The sequence below is a fragment of the Mustelus asterias genome, chromosome 2 (assembly GCF_964213995.1).
Source record: "Mustelus asterias chromosome 2, sMusAst1.hap1.1, whole genome shotgun sequence".
Lineage (NCBI taxonomy): Eukaryota > Metazoa > Chordata > Chondrichthyes > Carcharhiniformes > Triakidae > Mustelus > Mustelus asterias.
In genome coordinates, this window is record NC_135802.1 from 50,767,441 (window position 1) to 50,793,266 (window position 25,826).

Here is a 25,826-nt window from a genome sequence, read left to right on the forward strand (position 1 = left end):
TCAAAAAATTCAATCAAATTTGTGAGGCACGACTTGCTCTTCACGAATCCGTGCTGACTATCCCGGATTAATCCGCATCTTTCTAAATGGTCGTAAATCCCATCTTTGGCTGAAGATTTTGCCAAGGTGGGAAATTTAACATCAATGTGTTTCTTGGTCAGGAGCCAATGTAGGACTGCGACCACATGTAATGAGGGAATAGGACTGATGTGAGTCCTGAGAATGGATATGGGCAGCAGAGATTTTGATTGGCTCCGGGTGGAAAATGGTGGATTGGCTGACAGAGCATTAGAATATTTTGAGGTTGGATGTATCAAATCACTGACAGATTTGGGTAGAAATTCACTCTGCCTCTCTTGCTGTAAAATCCTGCTTGAAAGGAGTGGAATTAGAATGTTTATTTTTTCCTAAGAACAAAAACTTTGCTATTCTGCATTGCTTTATCTTGCAGCTCATGAAGGAAATGGTTTTTAAAAATCCTGCAACCAGATTGTGAACTGTAGGGGTTCAAACTAGCGTTAATTTGGATGGAATGTTCTTTCAGGCTCTGAAAAGTACAGCTTTTAAGATATAATTTAGAACTGATTCTGAATTTTAAAAATATTCTAACTGTTTTACTAAAAACGCAATGCTACTTTGTCTTGCATTGTTGGGATACTTCCTATTAAAATGTGTTTATAAGGTCACTCCAGATAATGGGCAGAGAAATTCCCCCCCCATCCAACCCCCTCCGTGAATCTTTACAATTTCAGTTTTGAAGTCATTTGATAAACTTTGAAAGAAACCTCTGGATGATGAGAGAGGAAATATACAAAAATGTCTCCTCATTATTTTTAGACTCTCAAAATCTAAGTTAGGAACCAACCATTTTAAAATATTCTTGTATTACTTCAGGGCATGGAGCCACCTTGCATTTAGATTTTAGAAAGCCACTGAAGCAACAGCAAGCAACAGTCAGGTTAATATGTTGGCAGTTTTCCTAATTCAACAATAAAACTAAAGTCCATTTGGCATCAGCTATGAGCATTATCTTAGGCCAGATACTGCTATCTGAATGAAGGGAGTTGTTACTATTTGTGAGGCACACTTTGCATACTCCTCCAAATATGCCTTCCTGGTGGATATGCATGTGCTTATTTATAATTTTAATCCATAGAATGCTAAAAACTCCTGAACGTAAATACATTTTCAGAAATTCAATCTCATGGTGATTTTTCTTCTAATTTCCTTCCTGGTTTTCCAGTATTTTGAAGACAACATGGTGAATTTTTGCTTTGGAGATGGGAAATGGGAGCCAAGCCTGCTTCCTGGTCCCAAACCTGCTTCTACGGGGAAACTGTCACTTTTGGTATTTTGACCGGGTGTCCTTTTAATTGACATGGAGACAAGTCGTTGTTCAATCAAAGGCTGTGACCAGGCTCTCCAAGCAAGAGGGTCTTTCAGCTTGAGAGAAGCAGTGGGCTGAAATGAAGGGCAGGTAACTGAGAGGGTGCTTCAACATGGAAATGCTTTTACGGAGTGGTCTTTGGCTGCATAGTGAGGGCCTGTAAACCTGCTTGGAACATTGGCACCCCATCTACCACTGGGTGTCCATTTGTCCGTCCATATATACACACAACATGCACACACCCACATGCGCACACATGCAAGACACTCACACACACACACCTGAGTGAAAAAATCCCAGGAACCCTCCCTTAACGGGCTATTGATAAAGTCTAATTGACTGTCCACCCATTGAGTATCAGGAAGCTCGCACACCCACTGGAGTAGGTATTTTTGGGACGACCACCACCATTCCCAATCATGGTACGACCCAAAGATCTTGCCCAGTGACTTATGCCAGGGATTGAAGGGATAATTCATGATCTTGTGCTCCCAGGGAATGTAGGGATGTCACAGTGGCTAGCATGGCTGCCTCACAGCGCCAGGGACCTGGGTTCAATTCCCGGCTTGGGTGACTGTGTGGAGTTTGCACGTCACCCCGTGTCTGCATGGGTTTCCTCCAGGTGCTCCGGTTTCCCCCCACAGTCCAAAGATGTGCAGGTTAGGTTGATTGGCCATGATAAATTGCCCCTTAGTGTTAGGGGGATGTTAGGGAGCTTAGAAGGGTAAATATGTGGGGCTACGGTTATAGGGCCTGGGTGGGATTGTTGTCGGTACAGGCTTGATGGGCCGAATGGCCGCCTTCTGCACTGTAGGTATTCTAGGACATTAGTCTGCAACGCAGCACTATCTGTCAGAGAATTACCCCTGAAGCTCATCATTGCGGGGTGTAATATAGTAGATTCATGCAACTGTTAGTGGACGAGGTTCACAACTGAACTCAGTTTGGTTCTTATTAGATAAGCATACACCGACATTTTACAGTTTGGGCCACTGCATAGCAATAAGGAAGTTGAACTCTGGCTAATTTTTTTCAAACCCTCTTTGCCCAGGAGGAGATAGAAGGCAATTATATTATCCATACTGTATTCCTGCCTGAAACTAGTTCTATCAGTTTTTGGCTCACTGCTTGTTGAATCACGGGAGAAGACATCTTAGATACTCAAACTAAACACAAAACACTACAGATGCTGGAAATCTGAAACCGAAACAGAAAATGCTGGGGAGACAAACCTCTGATGTGAAGATGCCGGCATTGGACTGGGGTAAGCACAGTAGGAAGTCTCACAACATCAGGTTAAAGTCCAACAGGTTTATTTGGTAGCACAAGCCACAATCTTTCGGAGCGCTGCTCCTTCATCAAGTGAGTGGGAGTCGTGTTCACAAACAGGGCATATAAAGACACAAACTCAATTTACAAGATAATGGTTGGAATGCGAGTCTTTACAGGTAAGCAAGTCTTAAAGGTACAGAGAATGTGAGTGGAGAGAGGGTTAAGCACAGGTTAAAGAGATGTGTATTGTCTCCAGCCAGGACAGTTTGTGAGATTTTGCAAGCCTAGGCAAGTCGTGGGGGTTACAAAGAGTGTGACATGAACCCAGGATCCCGGTTGAGGCCGTCCTCGTGTGTGCGGAACTTGGCTCTGACACGCCACAACGAAAAACCGCACCGACCTCCTCAGAAGACCAACACGGGACATTGCGGACAGAGTACCCTTCGTCGTCCAGTACTTCCCCAGAGCGGAGAAGCTACGACATCTTCTCTGGAGCCTTCAACATGTCATCGATGAAGATGAACATCTCGCCAAGGCCATCCCCACACCCCCACTTCTTAAGACCATAAGACATAGGAGCGGAAGTAAGGCCATTCGGCCCATCGAGTCCACTCCACCATTCAATCATGGTTGATTTCAACTCCATTTACCCGCTCTCTCCCCATAGCCCTTAATTCCTCGAGAAATCAAGAATTTATCAATTTCTGTCTTGAAGACGCTCAACGTCTCGGCCTCCACAGCCCTCTGTGGCAATGAATTCCACAGACCTACCACTCTCTGGCTGAAGAAATTTCTCCTCATCTCTGTTCTAAAGTGACTCCCTTTTATTCTAAGGCTGTGCCCCCGCGTCCTAGTCTCCCCTGCTAATGGAAACAACTTCCCTACGTCCATCCTATCTAAGCCGTTCATTATCTTGTAAGTCTCTATCAGATCTCCCCTCAACCTCCTAAACTCCAATGAATATAATCCCACGATCCTCAGACGTTCATCGTATGTCAGGCCTACCATTCCTGGGATCATCCGTGTGAATCTCCGCTGGACCCGCTCCAGTGCCAGTATGTCCTTCCTGAGGTGTGGGGCCCAAAATTGCTCACAGTATTCCAAATGGGGCCTAACCAGTGCTTTATAAAGCCTCAGAAGTACATCCCTGCTTTTGTATTCCAAGCCTCTTGAGATAAATGACAACATTACATTTGCTTTCTTAATTACGGACTCAACCTGCAAGTTTACCTTTAGAGAATCCTGGACTAGGACTCCCAAGTCCCTTTGCACTTTAGCATTATGAATTTTGTCACCGTTTAGAAAATAGTCCATGCCTCTATTCTTTTTTCCAAAGTGCACGACCTCGCACTTGCCCACGTTGAATTTCATCAGCCACTTCTTGGACCACTCTCCTAAACTGTCTAAATCTTTCTGCAGCCTCCCCACCTCCTCAATACTACCTGCCCCTCCACCTATCTTTGTATCATCGGCAAACTTGGCCAGAATGCCCCCAGTCCCGTCGTCTAGATCGTTAATATATAAAGAGAACAGCTGTGGCCCCAACACTGAACCCTGCGGGACACCACTTGTCACCGGTTGCCATTCTGAGAAAGAACCTTTTATCCCAACTCTCTGCCTTCTGTCTGACAGCCAATCGTCAATCCATGTTAGTACCTTGCCTCGAATACCATGGGCCCTTATTTTACTCAGCAGTCTCCCGTGAGGCACCTTGTCAAAGGTCTTTTGGAAGTCAAGATAGATAACATCCATTGGCTCTCCTTGGTCTAACCTATTTGTTATCTCTTCAAAGAACTCTAACAGGTTTGTCAGGCACGACCTCCCCTTACTAAATCCATGCTGACTTGTCCTAATCCGACCCTGCACTTCCAAGAATTTAGAAATCTCATCCTTAACGATGGATTCTAGAATTCTGCCCACAACTGAGGTTAGGCTAATTGGCCTATAATTTTCCATCTTTTTTCTTGTTCCCTTCTTGAACAGTGGGGTTACAACAGCGATTTTCCAATCCTCTGGGACTTTCCCTGACTCCAGTGACTTTTGAAAGATCATAACTAACGCCTCCACTATTTCTTCAGCTATCTCCTTTAGAACTCTAGGATGTAGCCCATCCGGGCCCAGAGATTTATCAATTTTCAGACCTTTTAGTTTCTCTAGCACTTTCTCCTTTGTGATGGCAACCATATTCAACTCTGCCCCCTGACTTTCCTGAATTGTTGGGAATTGTTGCCTTCAAACAACCGCACAACCTCAAACAGACCACTGTCCGCAGCAAACTACCCAACCTTCAGGAGAACAGTGACCACGACACCACACAACCCTGCCATAGCAAGACGTGCCAGATCATCGACAGGATGCCATCATCTCACGTGAGAACACCATCTACCCAGGTACACGGTACATACTCTTGCAACTCGGCTAACGTTGTCTACCTGATATGCTGCAGGAAAGGATGTCCCGAGGCATGGTACACTGGGGAGACCATGCAGTTGCTACGACAACGGATGAATGAACACCGCTCGACAATCACCAGGCAGGAGTGTTTTGGGGAACATTTCAGCAGAGGCATTCAGCCTCTGATCTTCGGGTGAGCATTCTCCAAGGCGGCCTTCACGACACACGACAACGCAGAATCGCTGAGCAGAAACTGATAGCCAAGTTCCACACACATGAGGACGGCCTCAACCGGGATCTTGGGTTCACGTCACGCTATCTGTAACCCCCACGACTTGCCTGGGCTTGCAAAAATCTTACTAACTGTCCTGTCTGGAGACAATACACATTTCTTTAACCTGTGCTTAACCCTCTCTCCACTCACATTGTCTGTACCTTTAAGACTTGATTACCTGTAAAGACTCGCATTCCAACCATTATCTTGTAAATTGAGTTTGTGTCTTTATATGCCCCGTTTGTGAACACGACTCCCACTCACTTGATGAAGGGGCAGCCCTCCGAAAGCTAGTGGCTTGTGCTACCAATTAAACCTGTTGGTCTTTAACCTGGTGCTGTGAGACTTCTTACTGAGACAAAGCTCAGCAGGTGCAATGAAGAGAGAGACAAGGGGCGGAATTCTCCGGCCGCGCTGGTCTAAAAGTCGGAAATTCCTGCCTGACCGTCAGTGACCTTTCACATTCTCCGCAACCCACCCACTAAAATTCCAGTGGCGGGCGATGGGAGAATTCTGGCCAAAGTTTTAAGTCCAATGTGACTCTTCTTCAGAACTTTGAATGTTACGACGGTGGCTGATAATGCTGAACAAGCCAGATCTCTGATTGAAACCTGTCTCAGCTGATTCTGTATTGTAGAAACAAAGAAAGAAAGCTACTGAACACAAAGTTACAGGACTCCATTGATAACTTCTAAAAACTTGATGAATTAAAATGTTTATTAAAAGAAAGGATAAAACTTAAACACAAGATAAAATAAACACATTTGAAAAGAAACCTTACAAAATAACCCCCCAAATGCTTTATCAAAGGTACACACTAAACTATCATTTGACAACATTCCTTATCGATTCTTAACCATAAAATCCTGGAAATATTACCCAAACTGAGAAAGCGCTTTGACTTTAAACAGAAGTACAATCGCCAACTTGTCAGAACAAATCCATGCTAATGTGGTTTTTCCAAAGGGAGATTTTAAAAAAACCTTTTTTGGGACAACTATTATCCCGGTGCAAAGCCGCATTGCTTACTTCAATTCAAATGCTTTCATAGCTTTTTAGCTCATTCCAAACACAGGAGTTGGCTTTCAATGGGACTTGTCCCCATTCCCAACCACCCCTCCCGCCCCCCCCCACCACAACCCCCAGCAACTCACTGCAGCTAAAAAACCCATTTTCATAAATTCCTTTTCACCCCTTTCATCCTAGTTCTTCGTTGTCTTTAAATATCCCTTTGAAAACTCAGTTTTCAAATATTGAAGCCTTTCATGGACCTATTTTACCTCTATTTTGGGTCAATAAAACTTAAGTTGCCTGCCCCTGTTTATTCCCAAAATTCTCCCGTAAAATGCAAATATTATTTGACACCTATGAGACTCCTTTGAAATGTAATAGCTATAAATCAATTTCAAAACTTATTTTGAAATTTCAGATCTACTCTGTATCCTTGTAAGTTAAGACCTACCTTGAAGCCTACAAAATGAAAGAAGATAGCACCTTTAGTCTTGTGTTCCTTAGGTTCCAAAGATAATCTGACTTCAAAACTTTGCCTTTGAGCAATCCTGGACACACACAGCTTGTCCTTCCCTACACAGAATGTATACATATCACATATACACATATCATAACACAAAGAAGAGTCATATTTGACTCAAGATGTTAACTCTGTTTCTTTCTCTCCACAAATGCTGCCAGCACTAGTCTCCGAAAGTGTAACTGAAAGAGAGAACTGCTCTCGTATTTCCCCCAGTTAACACTGCTTTTCCAAAAGAAGGTCTTTTGAAGACTATTTTTCATGGGGACCAGAAAATCAACACTTTATTTTGTAGCTGTGCATGTACAAATGAATGGAAGACTGACGTTGTTTCCTCAGGTAACACTGCTGTTCTGTCACCTGCTTGTTAACTGGACTTTCAAGAAAATAGCAGCCAATTCTATTCTAGGAAAGTCAGAACTCTGGCAGTAATTCCAAGGCACTAGTGACACTGTCCATCTACAACAGGAAGAGTTTCAAACTTAAAGCTGCCTTGAGCTCCATGAATAATTAACCATTAAACAAGGAAGTGTTCAGTATCAGAATGGAAAGATAGCTGATTATGTGTATCTGCATACTTGCATCATGGCACAAGATACAGATGTTTCTATGACTACACTGATAGAGAACTAGGCCTGGATTTTCCTTTGCAATATCACCCCTAATCAGCTGCTAAATTGGCAGGACCATTGGTGGTGAAGCCTACTATTACATTCCTGTGTGACCTTTATCTTCCTCCCCCTACATCCATCTGGAAAGCCTAGCACTCTTGTCACTGCCTTGCCACATATAAGTAATGGCATGAAGGTGCGTTTGGAAACCTATCTTATTTTCTTTCCTCTCGCTGCCCCTGTCAACCCCAGTACCTGAGATATAGAGGGAATGTCTGATGATATCCCTTGTGTGTGGCAGGGCAGTATGAAATGTTCAAGCAGGTTTGATTCTGATAATGTATCCGTTATGCTATAAAATCATTGCACAGTCTAGAGACACTGGACACCATTAATCAAGCTCTTTCAATTTCAGTTTACTCCATACGCCTTCCTGGAAGAGAAACCCGTTCTAAGGAGCCTTTTACGCAGAACCTTCAGCAACTTATTGAGGAGATTTCCAGCACCTTGCTACCTAGCCTTAAAGAGAAGCCCTTTGCATTTTTTGGTCACAGGTATGGAAGATAACGAACCGGGTCTGAATTTATCTTGGGCTACAAAGAATCACACATTTTGGGTTTTTTTCATCATCATGAAAAAAACAGCATTCATAGAATCATAGAATCATAGAAACCCTACAGTACAGAAAGAGGCCATTCGGCCCATCGAGTCTGCACCGACCACAATCCTACCCCCATATCCCAACATATTTTACCCGCTAATCCACACATCCCAGGACACTAAGGGGCAATTTTTTTTAGCATGGCCAATCAACCGAACCCGCACATCTTTGGACTGTGGGAGGAAACCGGAGCACCCGGAGGAAACCCACGCAGACACGAGGAGAATGTGCAAACTCCACACAGACAGCATTCAATCATACAGCATTCAAATTTTATGACTGATGCCCATGAAAATCTGGAGATCAAATGGAGGTATCTAAGATGATAAAAGGTATGGATACAGTAGACATGGAGCGGATGCTTCCGCTGGTGGGACACTCCAGGACGAGAGGTCATAGTCTTAGGATAAGGGTTAGCAAATTTAAAACAGAGTGGAGGAGAAACTACTTCTCCCAAAGGGTTGTGAATCTGTGGAATTTGCTACCCTAAAGTCCGGTGGATGCTGGGACAGTGAGTAAATTTAAGGAGAAGTTAGATAGATTTTTAATTGGTAATGGGTTGAAAGGTTATGGGGGAAGGCAGGAAAATGGAGATGAGGAGCATATCAGCCATGATCAATTGGCGGCGTGGACTCAATGGGCTGAATGGCCTAATTCTGCTTCTATATCTTATGAACTTATGAAAATGCCAATTTAAAAATGCTAGTGTCTGTCTATTGCAACATCAACTTCAGCTACAATATTGATTATTTCAAGGGAAAAATTATGATTGTTTAATGTAAAATGTTTTAGTTGCTTAACTCTTGAACGGAGAAAAATGGGCAGTCAACAGGGTATGTCAACTTGTTTTTAGGATTGGGTGGTAGACGGGATGATTTGAAGTAAGAGGGGATTGAGCAGGAAGTGAAATGGAGGAGGACAAGGTTGGAGGAAGAAGAGGAGGTGCAGGTGGGAGAAGAGGAAGTAGAGGACTGGGAAAGCAAATTGGTGTGAGGAAGACGGGGAGAGGAAGGGGAGACCTAGACAAAGGGGATACCAAAGAAGGACAGGAGGAGGGGGAGTGTGTGTGTGTGTGTGTGGGGGGGGGGGGGGGGGGGGGTGGGTGGAGGATGTTTGAATAATTAGCAGTGTCAGTTAAACATTTTCCCTGTTCAATACAGGTATGCTATCCAATGTAGCACCTATTGGCTTAGCAGCTAATGTTGTCTTAGATTTAACATTAAAGAACCCTATTGCAGCATCAACCTATAGCCATAGCTACTACTACAGTTAAATATCGATGTTCTTGGAATTGTTGTTGCCAGAAGTGGAGCCTGACATTTCAATATATTTTGAAATTCAATTTTACAACTTTCTCATCAATTATAATATAAAGTAAATGTTTAAATAAATGCACATTATCTTTTATACCATTGTTGAATGCTAGTGACACTCAGCCTTGAAGCTTAACATTTTAACTTAATCCCATAAACCAATTCAGAATCATAGAAACCCTACAATGCAGAAAGAGGCCATTTAGCCCATCGAGCCTGCACTCACCCAGGCCCTATCCCTATAACCCCATGTATTTATCCTACCAATCTCCCTGACACTAAGGGGCAATTTAGCATGGCCAATTCACCTAACCTGCACATTTTGGGACTGTGGGAGAAAACCGGAGCACCCGGAGGAAACCCATGCAGACACGGGGAGAATGTGCAAACTCCACACAGAGAGCCACCCCAAGGCTGGAATTGAACCCGGATCCCTGGCGTTGTGAGGCAGCAGTGCTACCCACTGTGCCACCGTGCTGCCCCCCCCCCCCCCCCCCCGCCCCCCACTTTCTTCATTTGTATTACTTTGTAAAATTGCATTAACTGTTCTGTGGTAGCTCTGAAGTAACGATCCAAGAAATAAAGAAATACATGTTTATTTGTTTAATTGTTTTAATATGAGGCAAAATTGAGAGCTTATTAAGTAATATGTTAAATCCCCAGTTGTACATTAGACTTATTAGGGAAATGTTCTGGTGCTGATGTAGGAGCAACAGGATTGAAACATAGTGATTGCACTTGGTGAATTTTGTTAGGGTACTTTTGCAAGATCGGCCTTGTTAAGCATGAAGAAAATTATTTGCAAGTGAGGTCTGAATTGGACTTTGAGTGCGGCAAGAGCAGGGAGTCCACTTCTAGTATCCAGTTTACCAATACCACAACGCCCCCCATTGTTGGTAGTGTGATCATCCAGGAGACCGTGTTGTGTCTGTAGCGTAATGCAGCTTAACTGTCCAGGCATCTGAGCACCACATCTGAAGATTCCATTGTCTGCATGAAAGCCAAAAGATTGTGTGTCGAGGCTGAGGTGAGCACAAATGCATGAGTAATATCCTAGATTTAAAGTATACATTCAATGTGAAGATTGCAGAGCCCTCATTCTCCACATTTCTCAGGAGAGTTATGAACCTATTTGCTGTGGTGAAAAACTTGTCAATAATGACCTTGATGCATACGTGCACTGTGGATTGGTTGATGTTGTTGGAGTTCTCTGGCTGTTTGAAATGAGCTTGACATATAAGAGATCAGTATCATGGTAACATTGACGGACAGAGAATAAAATGAGAATCTGTCAATTCCTTAGTGTGCATGAGCACTACAGGCTGATGTTGCAGACAGCTCCTGGAAAGATCCAATAATATGTAAGCTTCATGATGGCAAGAGGTATAGTAATATTATGTGCATGTAATTCTGGGGCAGATGATACAACTCTGTGACAAGTGAAATTGGCAAAGCCATATCTCCTCTGGTGTGTCCAGATGTATGTGAAAGAATCTATTAATGCAGGTCAGGACAGGTATGGCCAAGACACCCAAGGGATAATTGAATTTGCACAAGCTCCTTTTTCAATTGTGTTGTGCATTCAGAACTGTACAAAGTCTTTACTTCCTCGTAAATTGAAATTCAAAAGCATCAGCCACCAACAATACTGAAGAAAATTATTTGCAAGTGAAGAAACCACAGAATTCACAGCAAAACTAACCAATGCTTGGGCAAAATGCAGCAATAGGAAAATAACATGAATACAGCAAAAAAAACTGAGAGGCCACTTTTCTCCTTTTACCGAATCACAGAATTATTGCAACACAGAAGGAGGCCATTCAGCCCAATGTGTCTGCACTGGCTCTTCAAATGAGTAATTCACTTAGTGCCATTCTCAAGCCTTCTCCGCCTAACTTTGCACATTCTTCCTTTTCAAATAGCAATCTGATTCCCTTTTGAATGTTTCAATTGAACTTGCCTCTTCCACAATCTGAGGCAGTATATTCCAGACCTTAACTACTTGCTGAAAAACTTTTCTCTAATGCCACCTTTGCTTCTTCTGCTTTGTCTGCCCGTTGCTTTAAATCTGTGCCCTCCTCATTCTTGATCTTTCCACAAGTGGGAGCAGTTTCTCCCTATCTACTCAGTCCAGATTTGTCATGATTTTGAATCTCCTTTTGGCCTTTTTCCAAGAATAAAGCAGTCCTAACTTCCCTAATCTATCTTTATAAGTGAAGTTTCTCTTTCCTGGAACCATTTTCGTGAATCCTTTCTGCACACTTTCCAGTTCCTTCACATCCTTCCTAAAAAGTGATGCCCAGAACTAAATGCATTTTGAAATTATACCTTAAACACCAAGTCTCGGTCACTAATATATAGCAGGAAAAGCAAGGGTCCCAAAGCTGACCCTTGGGGAACTCCACTAAAGCCTTTTTCCCGGCTGAAAAACATCCATCAGCCACTTCTCTGTTTCCTCTCACTCAGCCAATTTTGTATCAATATTGCTACTGTCCTTTTTATTCCATAAGCTATGACTTTGCTAATGGGTCTGTTGTGTGGAAATCATGGATACCACGTCAACAGCATTACTCTCATCAAACTTCTCTGTTGTCTCTCCAAAAAAGCTCCAACAAGTTAGTTAAATATGATTTTCCCTTAAGAAATCCAGGTTGGCTTTCCTTAATTAACCCCCATTTGTCCAAGAGACTAGTTTTCTCCTGAATTATTGTTTCTGTAAGTTTCTCCACCACTTAGTTAAATTGACAGACCTGTAGTTGCTGGGCTCAACTTTGCACCGTTTTTTTGAACAAGGGTGCAACATTTGCAATGCTCCAGTTCTCTGGCACTGCCATTGAGTCTAAGAAAGACTGAAAAATCATGGTCAGTGCCTCTGCAGTTTCCACTCTCACTTCCTTCAGTATCCTTGGATACATCTCATCTGGTTCTAGCTTTTTATGAACTTTAAGTACAGACAGCTTATCCAGTAGCTCCTCCTTATCAATTTTAAACCCTTCTAATTCCTCCTCTTTCATCTTGGACTGGGTAGCAGCTTCTTCCTTAATAAAGACCGAGGCAAATTATTAATTTGCTTTCTCAGCTATGGCCTCTGTCTCAAATCCCCATTTTGATCCCTAATCAGCTTTACTACTCCTTTTACCATCCTGTTGCTATTTATGTGCCTCTTAGGATTCCCTTTCATGTTAGCTGCCAGTTTCTTTTCATATTCCCTCTTTGTTCCTCTCATTTGCTTTTATACCACCCTCCCCTCCCCCCATCCAGCCTAAGAGGCCTACTTGAGCAGGCCATCTGTACCTGGAGTTTACATACAGCGGCGTGTGTTTTGCCCAAGTCTGGCCTTGGGACACAAAATTTGCGAGGGACACTCAATGAGGGGATTTAAATGCTGAAATAGGACAGCTCCCAAGATATTCCATTGAAAAATTGGGAACGCTGGAAGCCAGTCATGCGAAGTTCAATGCCTGCATCAACTTCCTTTGGTGTTCTGTCCTGTTTGTGGGCTCTTGAAAAATCACAGTCTATCTTATTTTCCCTTGTGCTTGATTGCCAAATGCAAATTTCTAAATTTCTAACAGTTATACCAGCAGCAGGCAGAATGTATATGTGGGTGTGCAGAAACAATTATGGTGCTAAACAACTCATCTAAGTAAATATACTTTTGATTCATAATGGACGATAACAATACTGATACTGACTTCACAAGAAATCAGTGCAAGATCATTGATGCAAGGTTTAGGCTAAAAACGGCTTAATCAGTTGTTTTCTTCTACAGTTTTGGGGCATACCTCAGCTTTGCGACAGCCGAGTGCATAAAAAGAAATCATGGTTTGGAACCTGTGCACCTTTTTGTATCTGGCGCTTCGGCACCACACGTAAGTAAAATAGATTAAATTTCCTAAAGTTATTTTTGAATTAAAGCATTTATGCTAGGAAATGTGACGTGAAGCGTGCTGCCTGTTTCTTCATTTTTAAATGGTGAGCTTTCGACCTTATTTCTCAATCTGGCTGAGCTGAACAAATTGACGGTCTCTCTTTCAGAATCATAGCATCTTCAGTGCAGAAGGAGGCCATTCGGCCCATCAAGTCTGCACCAACCACGATCCCACCCAGGCCCGATCCCCATATCCCCATGCATTTATCCTATCTAGTCCCCCTGACACTAAGGAGCCATTTAGCATGGTCAATCCACCGAACCTGCACATCTTTGGACTGTGGGAGAAAACCAGACCACTCGGAGGAAACCCACGCAGACACAGGGAGAATGTGCAAACTCCACACAGACAGTGACCCATGCCAGGAATCGAAGCCGGTTCCCCGGTGCTGTGAGGCAGCAGTGCTAACTACTGTGCCACCATGCCATGAGGAGTGCTAGGGTAATGGAAACATAGAAAATACTAACGCATGGTGCGGTCGGAGGCAGCTTTGTTCTAGCAGTTTGGAAAAAATGAATTCCTGACCTCCCTCTGTTTCTGGGTGCAGAGGTGCATTTTAGAATGTGAGTGACCAAATGGAGGCAGTGTAAGGCTGAGGTGCTAAGTGAGTACCTTGCATCTGTCTTTACCAAGGAAGAGGCTACTGCCCAAGTCATACTGAAAGAGGAGAAGTTGAGATACTGGCTGGCCTAGAAATTGAGGTATTTAAAGTCATGTGGAATATGGACAGAGCAGATAAGGAGCAAGGGAAGGCAGGGAAGTGCCATTAGATAATTGGTCCTTCAGAGGGCTGGCATTGACATGACAAGCTGCTTAGTCACTGTCACTAGATGGAAGTCCAGCATCTTGCTTCACAAGAACACAAGAAATAGAAGCAGGAGTAGGTCATTAAACCCTTCAAGCCTGCCCCGCCATTCAATACGATTATGGCTGATCTATGCCGGCCTCAACTCCTTTTCTGTGCCATTTCCCCGTAGCCCTCTATTCCTCGACCTATCAAATATTTAAAGTTTTATAAAGTTTATTTATTTGTGTCACAAGTAGGCTTACATTAACACTGCAATGAAGTTACTGTGAAAATCGCCACACTCCGGCACCTGTTCAGGTACACCTGAGGGAGAATTTATCATGGCCAATGCACCTAACCAGCATGTCTTTCAGAATGTGGGAGGAAACCGGAGCACCCGGAGGAAACCCGCGCAGACACGGGGAGAATGTGCAAACTCCACACAGCCAGTGACCCAAACCGGGAATCGAACCCAGGTCCCTGGCGCTGTGAGGCAGCAGTGCTAACCACTGTACCGCCAGACCTCCACCTCCATTTTGAGTACTTGTAAAGATCCAGCCTCCACCACTCTTTGGGGCAGAGGATTCCAGAAATTCACCACTCTCTGCGAGACAAAATAGCTTCCTAACAATACCGTGGGTGTACTTGCGCTAGATGGACTGCAGTAGTTCAAGAAGGAAGATCACATCTTCTCGAGGGCAGTTAGGGAGGGATGGGCAGCAAATGTTGGCCTTACCATCATCGCCCACATCCTATGAAAGAATTTTTTTTAAGAAATTGAGTTTGGAAATTTTGCATATCCTAGCAAAGTTCTTCTTTATCACACCTGCTCTCACAAGTGACGACAGCATTAACTTACTTTGTCATGCTATTCAACTGCTTGGACAGTAATGTTAATTAGATTGTGGTTCTCTGCTCCAAAAGATCAACCGTTCTCTGTGGCGCCTCGAGCAAAATATTACTCTGCCTTTCTCTTTGCTTTTGCCATGATTTAAACCTACAGTTGATTTCTCATCCTAGGGCATTTAGAAATTACTAGTGACGTCTAAGCTGTCTCTGGCCCTGTGTGCTTCCAGCTTTTTAGAGGCCAAGGGCACTAAACATTTATTTAAATAAGTTCACCGTGCATTAGGTCAACCCTGAAAAGCACAAGCCAGTCATTAGCTTGCTTTATCACTCATGTAGACCCTTTCAGTTTATGAGCAAAATGTTCTCTCCATAGTGGCAAGCTTGGAAACAGGAAAAATATTTACTTAGATAAATTACCCAAAGCCTTTATGCCTCCACCAGAATTAAGTTCTGGGTGGGTTCTGGGCAGAAAGGCCCGTGGTCGATCTTCTCACCCTGCTGCCAATTGAAGCCCTTAAGTAGTCAATCAATGACTACAGTAAGGGCCTCCTCCTGTCACCACTGGGGATTAACCAAGGACTTGTGGTGTGCATGACAGGTGAAACTTCGCTGGCCACGTGTCAACTTAGAATGTGAAGGGGGTTGTTGTAGGAGGTGTCCCTTAATCAAAGGCAATCAGTGTCTGATTGAGATACTGCACATCAGGAAGGGAGGGGCCTAATAAGAATCTCCCCCCACCCCTTGCTCCCAACCACTCTGCCTACATTATTTACCTGTAGACAGAGAGACTCCAGATGGTGTCTTTCCGGCAGCAGCCATGGCCTCCTCTGACCCTGCTGAGCACTAGAGCTACCAGCTACCTCTAACAGCTGCCAGCTGCCCTCAGTGTCTGGATTCCAGGGGAAGACCCACTGGTGGCCTTGTCACTGCCCGATTGGTATAGTTCAGCGGACCTTCCTGTAAAGAGCCACTGCAGGTCCCTTGCCAGTTCTCCAGCTGCCAGGCTAGATAACCGATGCCACATCAAGATTCTGCCCTACATTTGGGGTGATAATACTGAAGTTGTATTTAATTTACAGATATACTGTGTCTGTTTACTGTGTATCCTTCTTGGGACTGTTTTAAAATGAGAGACCGCCCTTCCAGGACGGAGAGGAGGAGAATTTGTTTTCTCTGAGGATTGTACGACTTTGGGACTCACTGCCTCAGAAGGTGGTGGAAGAACATAAGAACTAGGAGCAGGATTAGGCCATTCAGCCCCTCGGGCCTGCTCTGCCATCCAATACGATAACGGCTGATCAAATCTCGGCCTCAACTCCAGTTTCATGCCCTTTCTCCATCACCCTTACTAATTAAAAATCCTTACTTTTATACTCTATTCCTTATGGTGGACACCCAGATCCCTCCACATCAAAGCACCTAGAAGTCTTTCTCCATTTAGATAAACAATTGTCTTTCCATTTTTCCGACCAACAGGGATAACCTCACACTTATCCACGTTAAACTGCATCTGCCACATTTTGGCCCACTCACTTAACCTATCTATATCTATTTGTAAATTTCTTATTTCCTCATTGCAACTTACTATCCCACCAAATTTAAATTTTGCTATTGTACATTCAATCCCTGTACCCAAGTCATTAGTATAGTTTGGACCAGAGGTTTGAGCCCTGTGGCACCCCACTCGCTACATTTTGCCAACCAAAGAAAAGAGCCATTTATCTTTCCTCAGTGGCTTCTGTCAGCCAGTTTTCTATCCAAGTTAATAAATTACCTTTAACTCCATGTGATCCTACCTTGTGTGAGTGGGGTCACTGAATACTTTAGAGGCAGGTGTAGATAGACTCTTGTTAGGCAAGACAGGTTATTGGGGGTAGGTAGAGAAACCCAAACAGATCAACCATAATCATATTGAATGGCAGAGCAGGCTCGAGGGGCAGATAGGCCTACTTCTGCTCCTATTTCATCTGTTCATATGTATCAGTGGATTCCCATGCATCCTTTCACTCATCACCTTTGGATCCCAGCTTGATTGGATGAACATCTCCTTGCTGCAGTTGCAAAGTCCTAAATTTAACCACATTCATGCAGTCTCAGCTATGTTTATTGTGAGAACACTGGGCAGCATGGACAAGTTGGGCCAAAGGGCCCGTTTCCAAGCTGTAAACCTCTATGACTCTAACAAAACTGGCCATAATTTTGGACTACATTGGTACTCAGTTAAGAAGGCTCATACGAAAAAATATGAAGTTGAGATTAATGTGCATTATTGGAGCAGAATAAAGAGTTGCATGTAACTTGGGCTGTAACTATCGGAAGTGATTATAGCTGACATGCGCACACTGATATCCCACACCTTTATCACACAGTCTCACAGAACTGGTAGAGTGCCGTTCAGCCCATCGTGTCCGCAGCAACTCTCCAAATGAGCATTTTGCCTAGTGCCATTCTTCTGCTTTCTCCCCCTAACCCTGCAGATTGTTTCTTTTCAAATAATCACCTCTCAGGCAATGCATTCCAGACCCTAACCATTTGCTGTGGGGAAAAAGCTTTTTCTAGTATCACTTTTGCTTCTTTAGCCAATCACTTTAAATCCATGCTGTCTTGTTCTCAATCCTTTCAACGAGTGGAAATAGTTTCTCCCCATCTACTCTATCCACATCCCTCATGATTTTGAGTACCTCTATCAAATTTCCTATCAGCCGCCTTTTCTCCAAAGAAAAGAGAGTCCTAACTTCTCCAAACTTACTTCATAACTGAAATTCCTCTTCCCTGGGACCATTCTCATGAATCTTTACTCCTCTCTCTCCAATGCCTTCATCCCTTCCGAAATTGTGTCACCCAGAATTGTACGCAATACTTCAGATGAGGTCTGATTAGTGTCTTATACAATTTCAGCATAACCTCCTTGTTCTTGTATTCAATACCACTATTGATAAAGCCTGGGATACTGTTTGCTTTATCAACTGTTCTTTCAACCTGTCCTGTCCTGATTTATGCTCATATACGCCCAGGTCCTTTTACTCCAGCACCCTCTATAGACCATAGAAATCATAGAAACCCTACAGTGCAGAAGGAGGCCATTCGGCCCATCGAGTCTGCACCGACCACAATCAGTACCTTTTATTTTATGATGACTCTCCATATTCTTCTGACCAAAATGTATCACCTTTTTTTCTGCATTAAACTTCATCTGCCATCTATTGCTTATTCCACCAACTTGTCTATGCCCTTTTGAAGTTCCACACTTTCCTCCTCACAGTTTACAACACTTCCAGATTTTGTATCATTCACAAAATTGTTCCCTGTACACCATCGTCCTGGATCATTAATACATATCAGGAGAAACACACCACCCAATACCGACAACTGGGGAACTTCAATACAAACATAAGCATGAAAAATGCAAAGTGCAGAAATGAATTTGGACTGTTTGTACCTGGCTTTATTTGTCTTTTGTAATAAAGTGTAATTGATGAAATGAGACCGAATAATGATTTCACCTTTTCCCCACAATGTAGTCTGCAGCTCGCTACCCCATTCAGAAGAAGTCTGAACTCCCAGATGATGAATTCTTGAAATGGATGAAATCCATTGGTGGCACCCCATCTGAAATTCTTGCCAATAAAGACACTCAGCAAATGTTTGTCCCAGTTTTAAAAGCAGATCTGAGACTTGTAGAATTAATTAGGTAAATCTGCATAATATATATTAAGATGAAGATTATGAAATAGGTGCGTAATGGGTAATTGATTTAATTTCTACGTTTTCTCTTTAATTTGTTTTTCACTTTCAAATTGAAGTGCATAGAATCCTTTTTTGGTGTTATCGTTTGGCTGAAACATTGTAACTGTGTAGTTCATGTTAGAAACGTAGATAGTAAGTGCAGGAGTAGGCCATTTGGCCCTTCAAGCCTGCACCACTATTCAATTTGATCATGCATATTCAGTATCCCACTCCAACTTTCTCTCCATACCCCTTGATCCCTTTAGCCACAAGGGCCACATTCAGCTCCCTCTTGAACTTATCTAACAAACTGACCCCAACAGCTTTCTGTGGTAGAGAATTCCACAAGTTCACAACTCTGAGTGAGGAAATTCTTCCTCATCTCAGTCCTAAATGGTTTACCTCTTATTCTTAGACTGTGACCTCTAGTTCTGCACTTCCCCAACATCGGGAACATTTATCCTGCATCTAGCCTGTCCAGTTTCATCAGGATTTTATATGTTTCTATGAAATCCCCTCTCATTCTTCTAAATTCCAGTGAGTACAAGCTCAATCAATCCAGTCTCTCTTCATACGTCAGTCCTACCATTCCAGGAATCAGTCTGGTGAACTTTCGCCGGACTCCCTCAATAGCAAGAATGTCCTTCCTCAAACTAGGAGACCAAAACTGCACACAGTACTCAAGGTGTGGCCTCACCAAGGCCCTGTATAACATCCTTACTCCTAGACTCAAATCCTCTTGCTATGAAGACCAGCATACCATTAGCTTTCCTCACTGCCTGCTGTACCTGCATGCCAACCTTCGGTGACTGTTCCACTATGACACCCAGGTTTCCTTGCACTTCTCCTTTTCTTAAATCTCCACCATTCAGATAATAATCTTCCTTCCTGTTTTTGCCACCAAAATGGAAAACCTCACATTTATCCACGTTATATTACAGTTTCCAAGTATTTCCCCACTCAGCCAGCCTGTCCAAGTCACCCTACAGCCTCTTGGCATCCTCCTCACAGCACACACTGTCACTCAGCTTAATGTCGTCTACAAATTTGGAGATATTGCATTCAATTCCTTCATCCAAATCATTAACATTCCAGCAATAGAACTGAAGACTTGTGCTTCAGAACTTGCCGCTCCCTTAGCCAAGCTCTTCCAGTACAGTTACAACATTGGCATCTACCCAACAATGTGGAAAATTGCCCTGGTATGTCCTGTACAGAAAAAGCAGGACAAATCCAACCCAGCCAATTACTGCCCAATCAGTCTACTCTCAATCATCAGTAAAATTACAGAAGGGATCATCAACAGTGTTATCAAGCAGCTCCTGCTCAGCAATAACCTGCTCAGTGACGCCCAGTTTGGGTTTTGCCAGGGTCACTCAGCTCCTGATCTCATTACAGCCTTAGTTCAAACATGGACTAAAGAGCTGAATTCCAGAGGAGAGGTGAGAGTGACAGCCCTTGACATCAAGGCTGCATTCGACTGAGTGTGGCATCAAGGAGCCCTAGCAGAACTGGAATCAATGGGTATCAGGGGGAAAACACTCTGCTGATTGGAGTCATACCTGATTATCCCACCCACCCAGGCTCAACTCCTGCCCAGAAACAAAGCAGCGCAGACTCCTTTTGAAGGGGACTGCCTAAAGTTAATAGACTTTTAAAAAAACTAGTTCCTGTTGTAGTCCAGATATCATTCCCGTTATTCAACTGTTTTTCTTCATTCCTACAAGGGAATGGGAAAAACATTGGAAAAACTAGTATTAGTTACCCATCCAATTTCCCTTGACTGAGTGACTTGCTAGGCCATTTCAGGGAACAGTTAAGAGATATCCACATTGCTGTAGGTCTGGAGACCAGATAATGATAGCAGATTTCCTTCCATAAAGGACATTAGTAAAGGCAGTTGGGCTTTCAATTCTAGGTTTATTATTTAAACTTAAATTCCACCAACTGCTGTGGTGGGGTTTGAACCCATGTACCCAGACCTTTAGCCTGGGTCTCTGGATTACGAGTGCGGTGATATTCCTACTACACCATGATCTTTCCCCCAAAAAAGCTTGAGACTCCTGTTTTCACTATAGACTTGCTGGTCACTGAAGTTTGGTAGGGCTCTGAGCAGTCAGGAATGCAAGAACTCTCATATGCTGGCGTTAATGAAATTTTAAAACCCGTCATTGATCTTCAGAATTATTGAGTCAGTTATCAAGTAGCCTTTATATATAGGATACACATTCTGTTGTGAAATAACAAGGAACACAGGAAAATGTGGGCAGGTAAAGGCTATTTTGAACCATCGCATGGACCCTGTAACACACTGTTCAGAAGTATATCCCTCAAGTGATTTTCTTAACAAATGCCTCCTCAAATTACAGATACCAGCATGTATCACTTTGTGAGATGGAATGTATAAAAGAAAGAAATTCACATAGAGCCTTTCATGACCACTGGACTGATACCAAACTTCCCTTATGCAGTTCCTGTAGGCTATCCTCAAAACAGCTCAGCAGTCAATCTGTCTCCCCCTCCTGCCATGTCATGTGTAAGGTGGAACGGAAGAGGGGACTGAATTAAAATTTAGATTTTGTTTTTTTTTAAATAAAGCATTAACACCACTGATGTATTTTCCTAATGTGGGATGTCAGTTTCTGTCTGATTACACTGCTGTGAAGCACCTTAGAACATTTTATTATGTTAAAGGCACGATAAAAATGCAGTTGCTCTTGTTTGATGTGAAGTGAATGACTTTTGAATGATTTTGAACTGGGTTTGCTTCTGCTACAGATATGAGAAACCTCAGAACAAGCTCTTCTCTTGTTCTATCAGCAGCTTTGATGGAAAAGAGGATGTACCACATGATCTTGAAGGTGCGATTAATTCCAACAATGTTCCAGTATATTAAACCAACAATCTCAAAATTATTTCCTGTTTTGATCATGCGTGCATTTAATTTTCTTATGAGTCTGACTGTATATACCAGTATAAATTACCAACTGCCTGATGACTTAGAACGTCTGAATGTTTACAGGTGGTATATCAGGTGAGGCCAATGACTGGCAAGGCCAGGGATGCAGAGATGCTGCCAGACTTAAAGGCAACTGGCCTTGGTTGACAGGTGGGAGGGGGCAACCGTGACTTTAGTGCTGAGTACTTGTTCCCCAGAGCTAGCTACACCAGCTGGCTTCTACCTGACAAAGGGCAAAATTACCCCGGGTATGTCCTGTCCACAAAAAGAAGAGAAATCCAATCATTTGCCGCCCCATCGGTCCACAATGAATCATCAGAAAAGTGATGGAAGGTATTGTTGACTGTGCTATCAAGTGACACTTACCACACCCATGCTCAGTTTGGGATTTGCCAGAAACATTTACCTTCAGATCTCATTGTCGTCTTGGTCCAAATGTGGACAAAAGAACTGAATTTCAAAGATGAGAAAAGCTCGACTGCCCTTGATATCCTGAGAGTAGATTAGTTGGCTGCCCCACCTCTGTTAAAACTGGAAGCGGACAGATTGATTTGATTTGATTTATTATTGTCACATGTATTAGTATGCTGTGAAAAGTATTGTTTCTTGCACACTATACAGTCAAAGCATACTGTACATAGAGAAGGAAAGGAGAGAATGCAGAATGTAAAAGAGTTAGAATAAAGTTTTAGAAGCATACAACGAGAGTAACAGAATTAGAAAGTATGCTGGGCACAGCTGCAAGAAGTCGCCTCGCTCCAGTGCCATCTTGGATTTTTAAAAAAAAGGTTAGGGCCCAGTTTGAAATTTTTTATTTGCCCCCCGACTGAAACCCACTGTACCTAGGGATTAAAATGACCCTCTAAAAGTCAACCATATAATGCATCACCTATTGACATGGTGACACGGTGGTTAGCATTGCTGCCTCATAGCACCAGGAACCCGGGTTCAATTCTGGCCTCGGGTGACTCTCTTTGTGAAGTTTGCACGTTTTCCCCGTGTCTATGTAGGTTTCCTCTGGGTGCCCCAGTTTCCTCCCACAGTCCAAAGATGTGCAGGTTAGGTTGATTGGCCATGCTAAATTGCCCCTTCGTATCAGGGGGACTAGCAAGGTAATTACAGGAATAGGGCCTGGGTGGGATTGTTGTTGGTGCAGACTCGATGGGCTGAATGGCCTCCTTCTGCACTGTAGTGATTCTATGATTCTAAATCAACGTAGGCTGAGTGAATGGAGAGGCATTTTCTTTTTCCTGAAGAGCATTCAGGAAGCCAGTTCAATTCTGATGACAGTTCAGCAAAGAAAAGAGGATTAAAATTATACTTTAAGTTTTGTAATTAAATTCTACTGTTGGGGAGATGATTAAAATTGTTTCTTGTTTTAATCCTGCAGCCTGGAACGACTTTACAAGTGGAGAATTTACCATCCACAAGCTTCCTGGTGGACATTTTTATCTCAAAGAGCCAGATAATGAAAAGTTTTTAGTAGCTTACATTACAAAGCATTTAGAAACTGCTGAGGTCCACTATCTTTAAAGGCCAGATTGTTTTGGACTGAGTAAATTCTTAATGTTCACCAAAATGATAAGGAGCTTGTAATTTAAGAAATTTCTGCAGAACAATGCTGCCTACAACTGTAAAATTTGTAACTAGAACTCCGATGTTTCATTAATGTTAAAGTCTGAGTTTCCTTTTTAATATTAAAGAAGATTAAATATATCAATCGTATGGAAAATGGTTTGAAATGTGATGTTTTGATAAACAGATGGCTAAGGGGAGACAATGGCCTAGTGCTACTATCGCTAGACTATTAATCCAGAAACTCAACTAATGTTCTGGGGACTCAGGTTTGAATCCCGCCACGGCAGATAGTGGAATTTGAATTCGGTAAAAAAATCTGGACTTAAGAATCTACTGATGACCATGAAACCATTGTCGGAAAAACACATTTGGTTCACTAATGTCCTTTAGGGAAGGAAACATGCTGTCCTTACCTGGTCTCTCCTACATGTGACTCCAGAGCCACAGCAATGTAGTTGACTCTCAACTGCCCTCCAAGGGCTGCCCTGGATGGGCAATAAATGGTGGCTCAGCCAGCGACGCCCGTGTCCCACGAATGAATTTTAAAAAGTGATTTGTTTTAATTATTGTATCAGCTGTCTGAATTTTCATCCAGTATAACTTGCAACCAATCAGTAACACATTGTAAAAAGATTTTATTTCTATCATTAGGAACTTTTGTAATATTGTATCAAGCTTAAAGAGTTTTTTTGTCACAGATTTGCAAAAGAAGCAAATGTGATGTGAGAGAATATTTTATCAAACAAGGGGATTGCCTGGAAATGTGGTGGAGGCAGGTGCAATTGAAGCATTCAAGAGGGCGTTGGATGATTACTTGAATAGAAACAACATGCAAGGATATGGGGAAAAGGCAGAGGAATGGCCCTCAGTCATAATGATCATTTGGAAAGCCGGTGCAGACACGATGGGCCCAATGGTCTCCTTCTGCACCGTAACAATTCTGTGATTGAACACTGCTATAATGTGTTCTTGTGCCACATTTAAGCCCTGTGATAGAGTCATAGGGTGGGATTTTCCGACCGTGCTCGCTTCAAAACCAGAAAATCCCATCCGAGGTCAATTAACCTCTGCAGTCTGCCCCTCGCCCGCTACACTTCCCGTGGCGAACGGGACGAGAAAGTTCCCCCCATATAGTTGTACAGTACAAAACGAGGTCCTTCAGCCCATCGTGTCTGTGTCGGCCATCAAGCATCTATCTATTTTAATCCCATTTTCCGGCACTTGATCCGGAGCCGATAGTACTGCATGATGATCAAATAGGTTCAGAAGAAATTCCTTCCGGTAAAGGTAAAGTTTATTCATTAGTCACAAGTTGGCTTATATTCACACTGCAATGATGTTACTGTGAAAATCCCCTAGTCACCATACTCTGGCGCCTGTTCAGGTACACTGAGGGAGAATTGACCCAAGCCAAGAATCAAACCCAGGTCCCGGGCGCTGTGAGGCAGCAGTGCTAACCACTGCCACCATGCCTTTGTTATTTTTAACACAGGTTGCACCTTTCAGGTGACAAATGGGCAGAACTCCCCCACGGGAGTGAATGAATTCTCCAGATTCTCCACCTTGGGCATAAAGGTTACAGCAGAAGAGTGTCCTCTCTCTGATGCAATTCCCAAGCCATGTCAAATGGAAACATGGGAGACTTACTTTCCACCCCAAGTTGCAGCTCCCTCTTGTGATACAACACCACTGTTCCATCCTTCAGGAATTCTGACCCCCATGGTGTTTCCTTAATCCACAATGCTGTTTAATTTCCTGTATTTCTTTAGAATCACATTTAAATAAGTTTTCATGGCATCCTCTTATACATACCTTCCAAGGAAGAAGCAACAGCTTTGTTTTAGACATGGTTACTTTAAGCATGTCCCTTAGAAGATACAAAACGTATTGTGTCAAGTCTATAGTAATAATATATATCTAAAATAGAAGAAAGTGGCCTTGCAGCTGAATTATTTTATTTAAATTGAAATGAGATGTTCTCCATATTTCTCATTTTCAGCATTACAAGTCTCTAAAAACAGGTTTTGACATGATGTTTGTGGAAAATCTGCATGCTTTTATAGCTGTAAGAATACTTCTTTAAAGTGATCATAAAAATCACATTCACAAGCAGAATTATTTTGGATGCTGTTGGGGAGGGGGGGACTTAGCAGGGGTAAGCCATGGTGTACAGGTCACTGGCTCAGAGTCTGTCCTTGTGGCTCAGAAGGGAAGGGGGGAGAGGAATAGAGGATCAGTCATTGGGGACTCCATAGTTAAAGGGACGGATAGGACATTCTGCGGGAACGAGAGAGACTCGCGGGTTGGTGTGTTGCCTCCCAGGAGCCAGAGTCCACGATGTCTCGGATCGTGTTTTCGAAATCCTTAAGGGGGAGGGGGACCAGCCCCAAGTTGTGGTTCACATAGGCTCTCAAGACATAGGTAGGAAAAGGGATGGGGATGTAAGGCAGAAATTCAGGGAGTTAGGGTGGAAGCTTAGGGCTAGAACAAACAAAGTTGTTATCTCTGGTTTGTTACCCGTGCCACGTGATAGTGAGGAGAGGAATAGGGAG

At 43.0% G+C, this 25,826-nt stretch overlaps 1 protein-coding gene across 2 annotated transcripts in view; it reads left to right on the forward strand.

Annotated features, from left to right (window-relative positions):
- The window catches only part of olah (oleoyl-ACP hydrolase), a 30,500-nt gene extending 7,088 nt beyond the window's left edge, over positions 1 to 23,412 (forward strand). For both annotated transcript variants that reach the window (XM_078235168.1, XM_078235177.1), the window contains exons 3-7: positions 7,885 to 8,023; positions 13,216 to 13,315; positions 18,533 to 18,702; positions 21,516 to 21,598; positions 23,087 to 23,412. In XM_078235168.1, the coding sequence (XP_078091294.1) occupies positions 7,885 to 8,023; positions 13,216 to 13,315; positions 18,533 to 18,702; positions 21,516 to 21,598; positions 23,087 to 23,229 (635 nt within the window). In that variant the 3' untranslated portion in view covers positions 23,230 to 23,412. The remainder of the gene's footprint in view (positions 1 to 7,884; positions 8,024 to 13,215; positions 13,316 to 18,532; positions 18,703 to 21,515; positions 21,599 to 23,086) is intronic.
- The last annotated feature ends 2,414 nt before the right edge of the window (positions 23,413 to 25,826 follow it).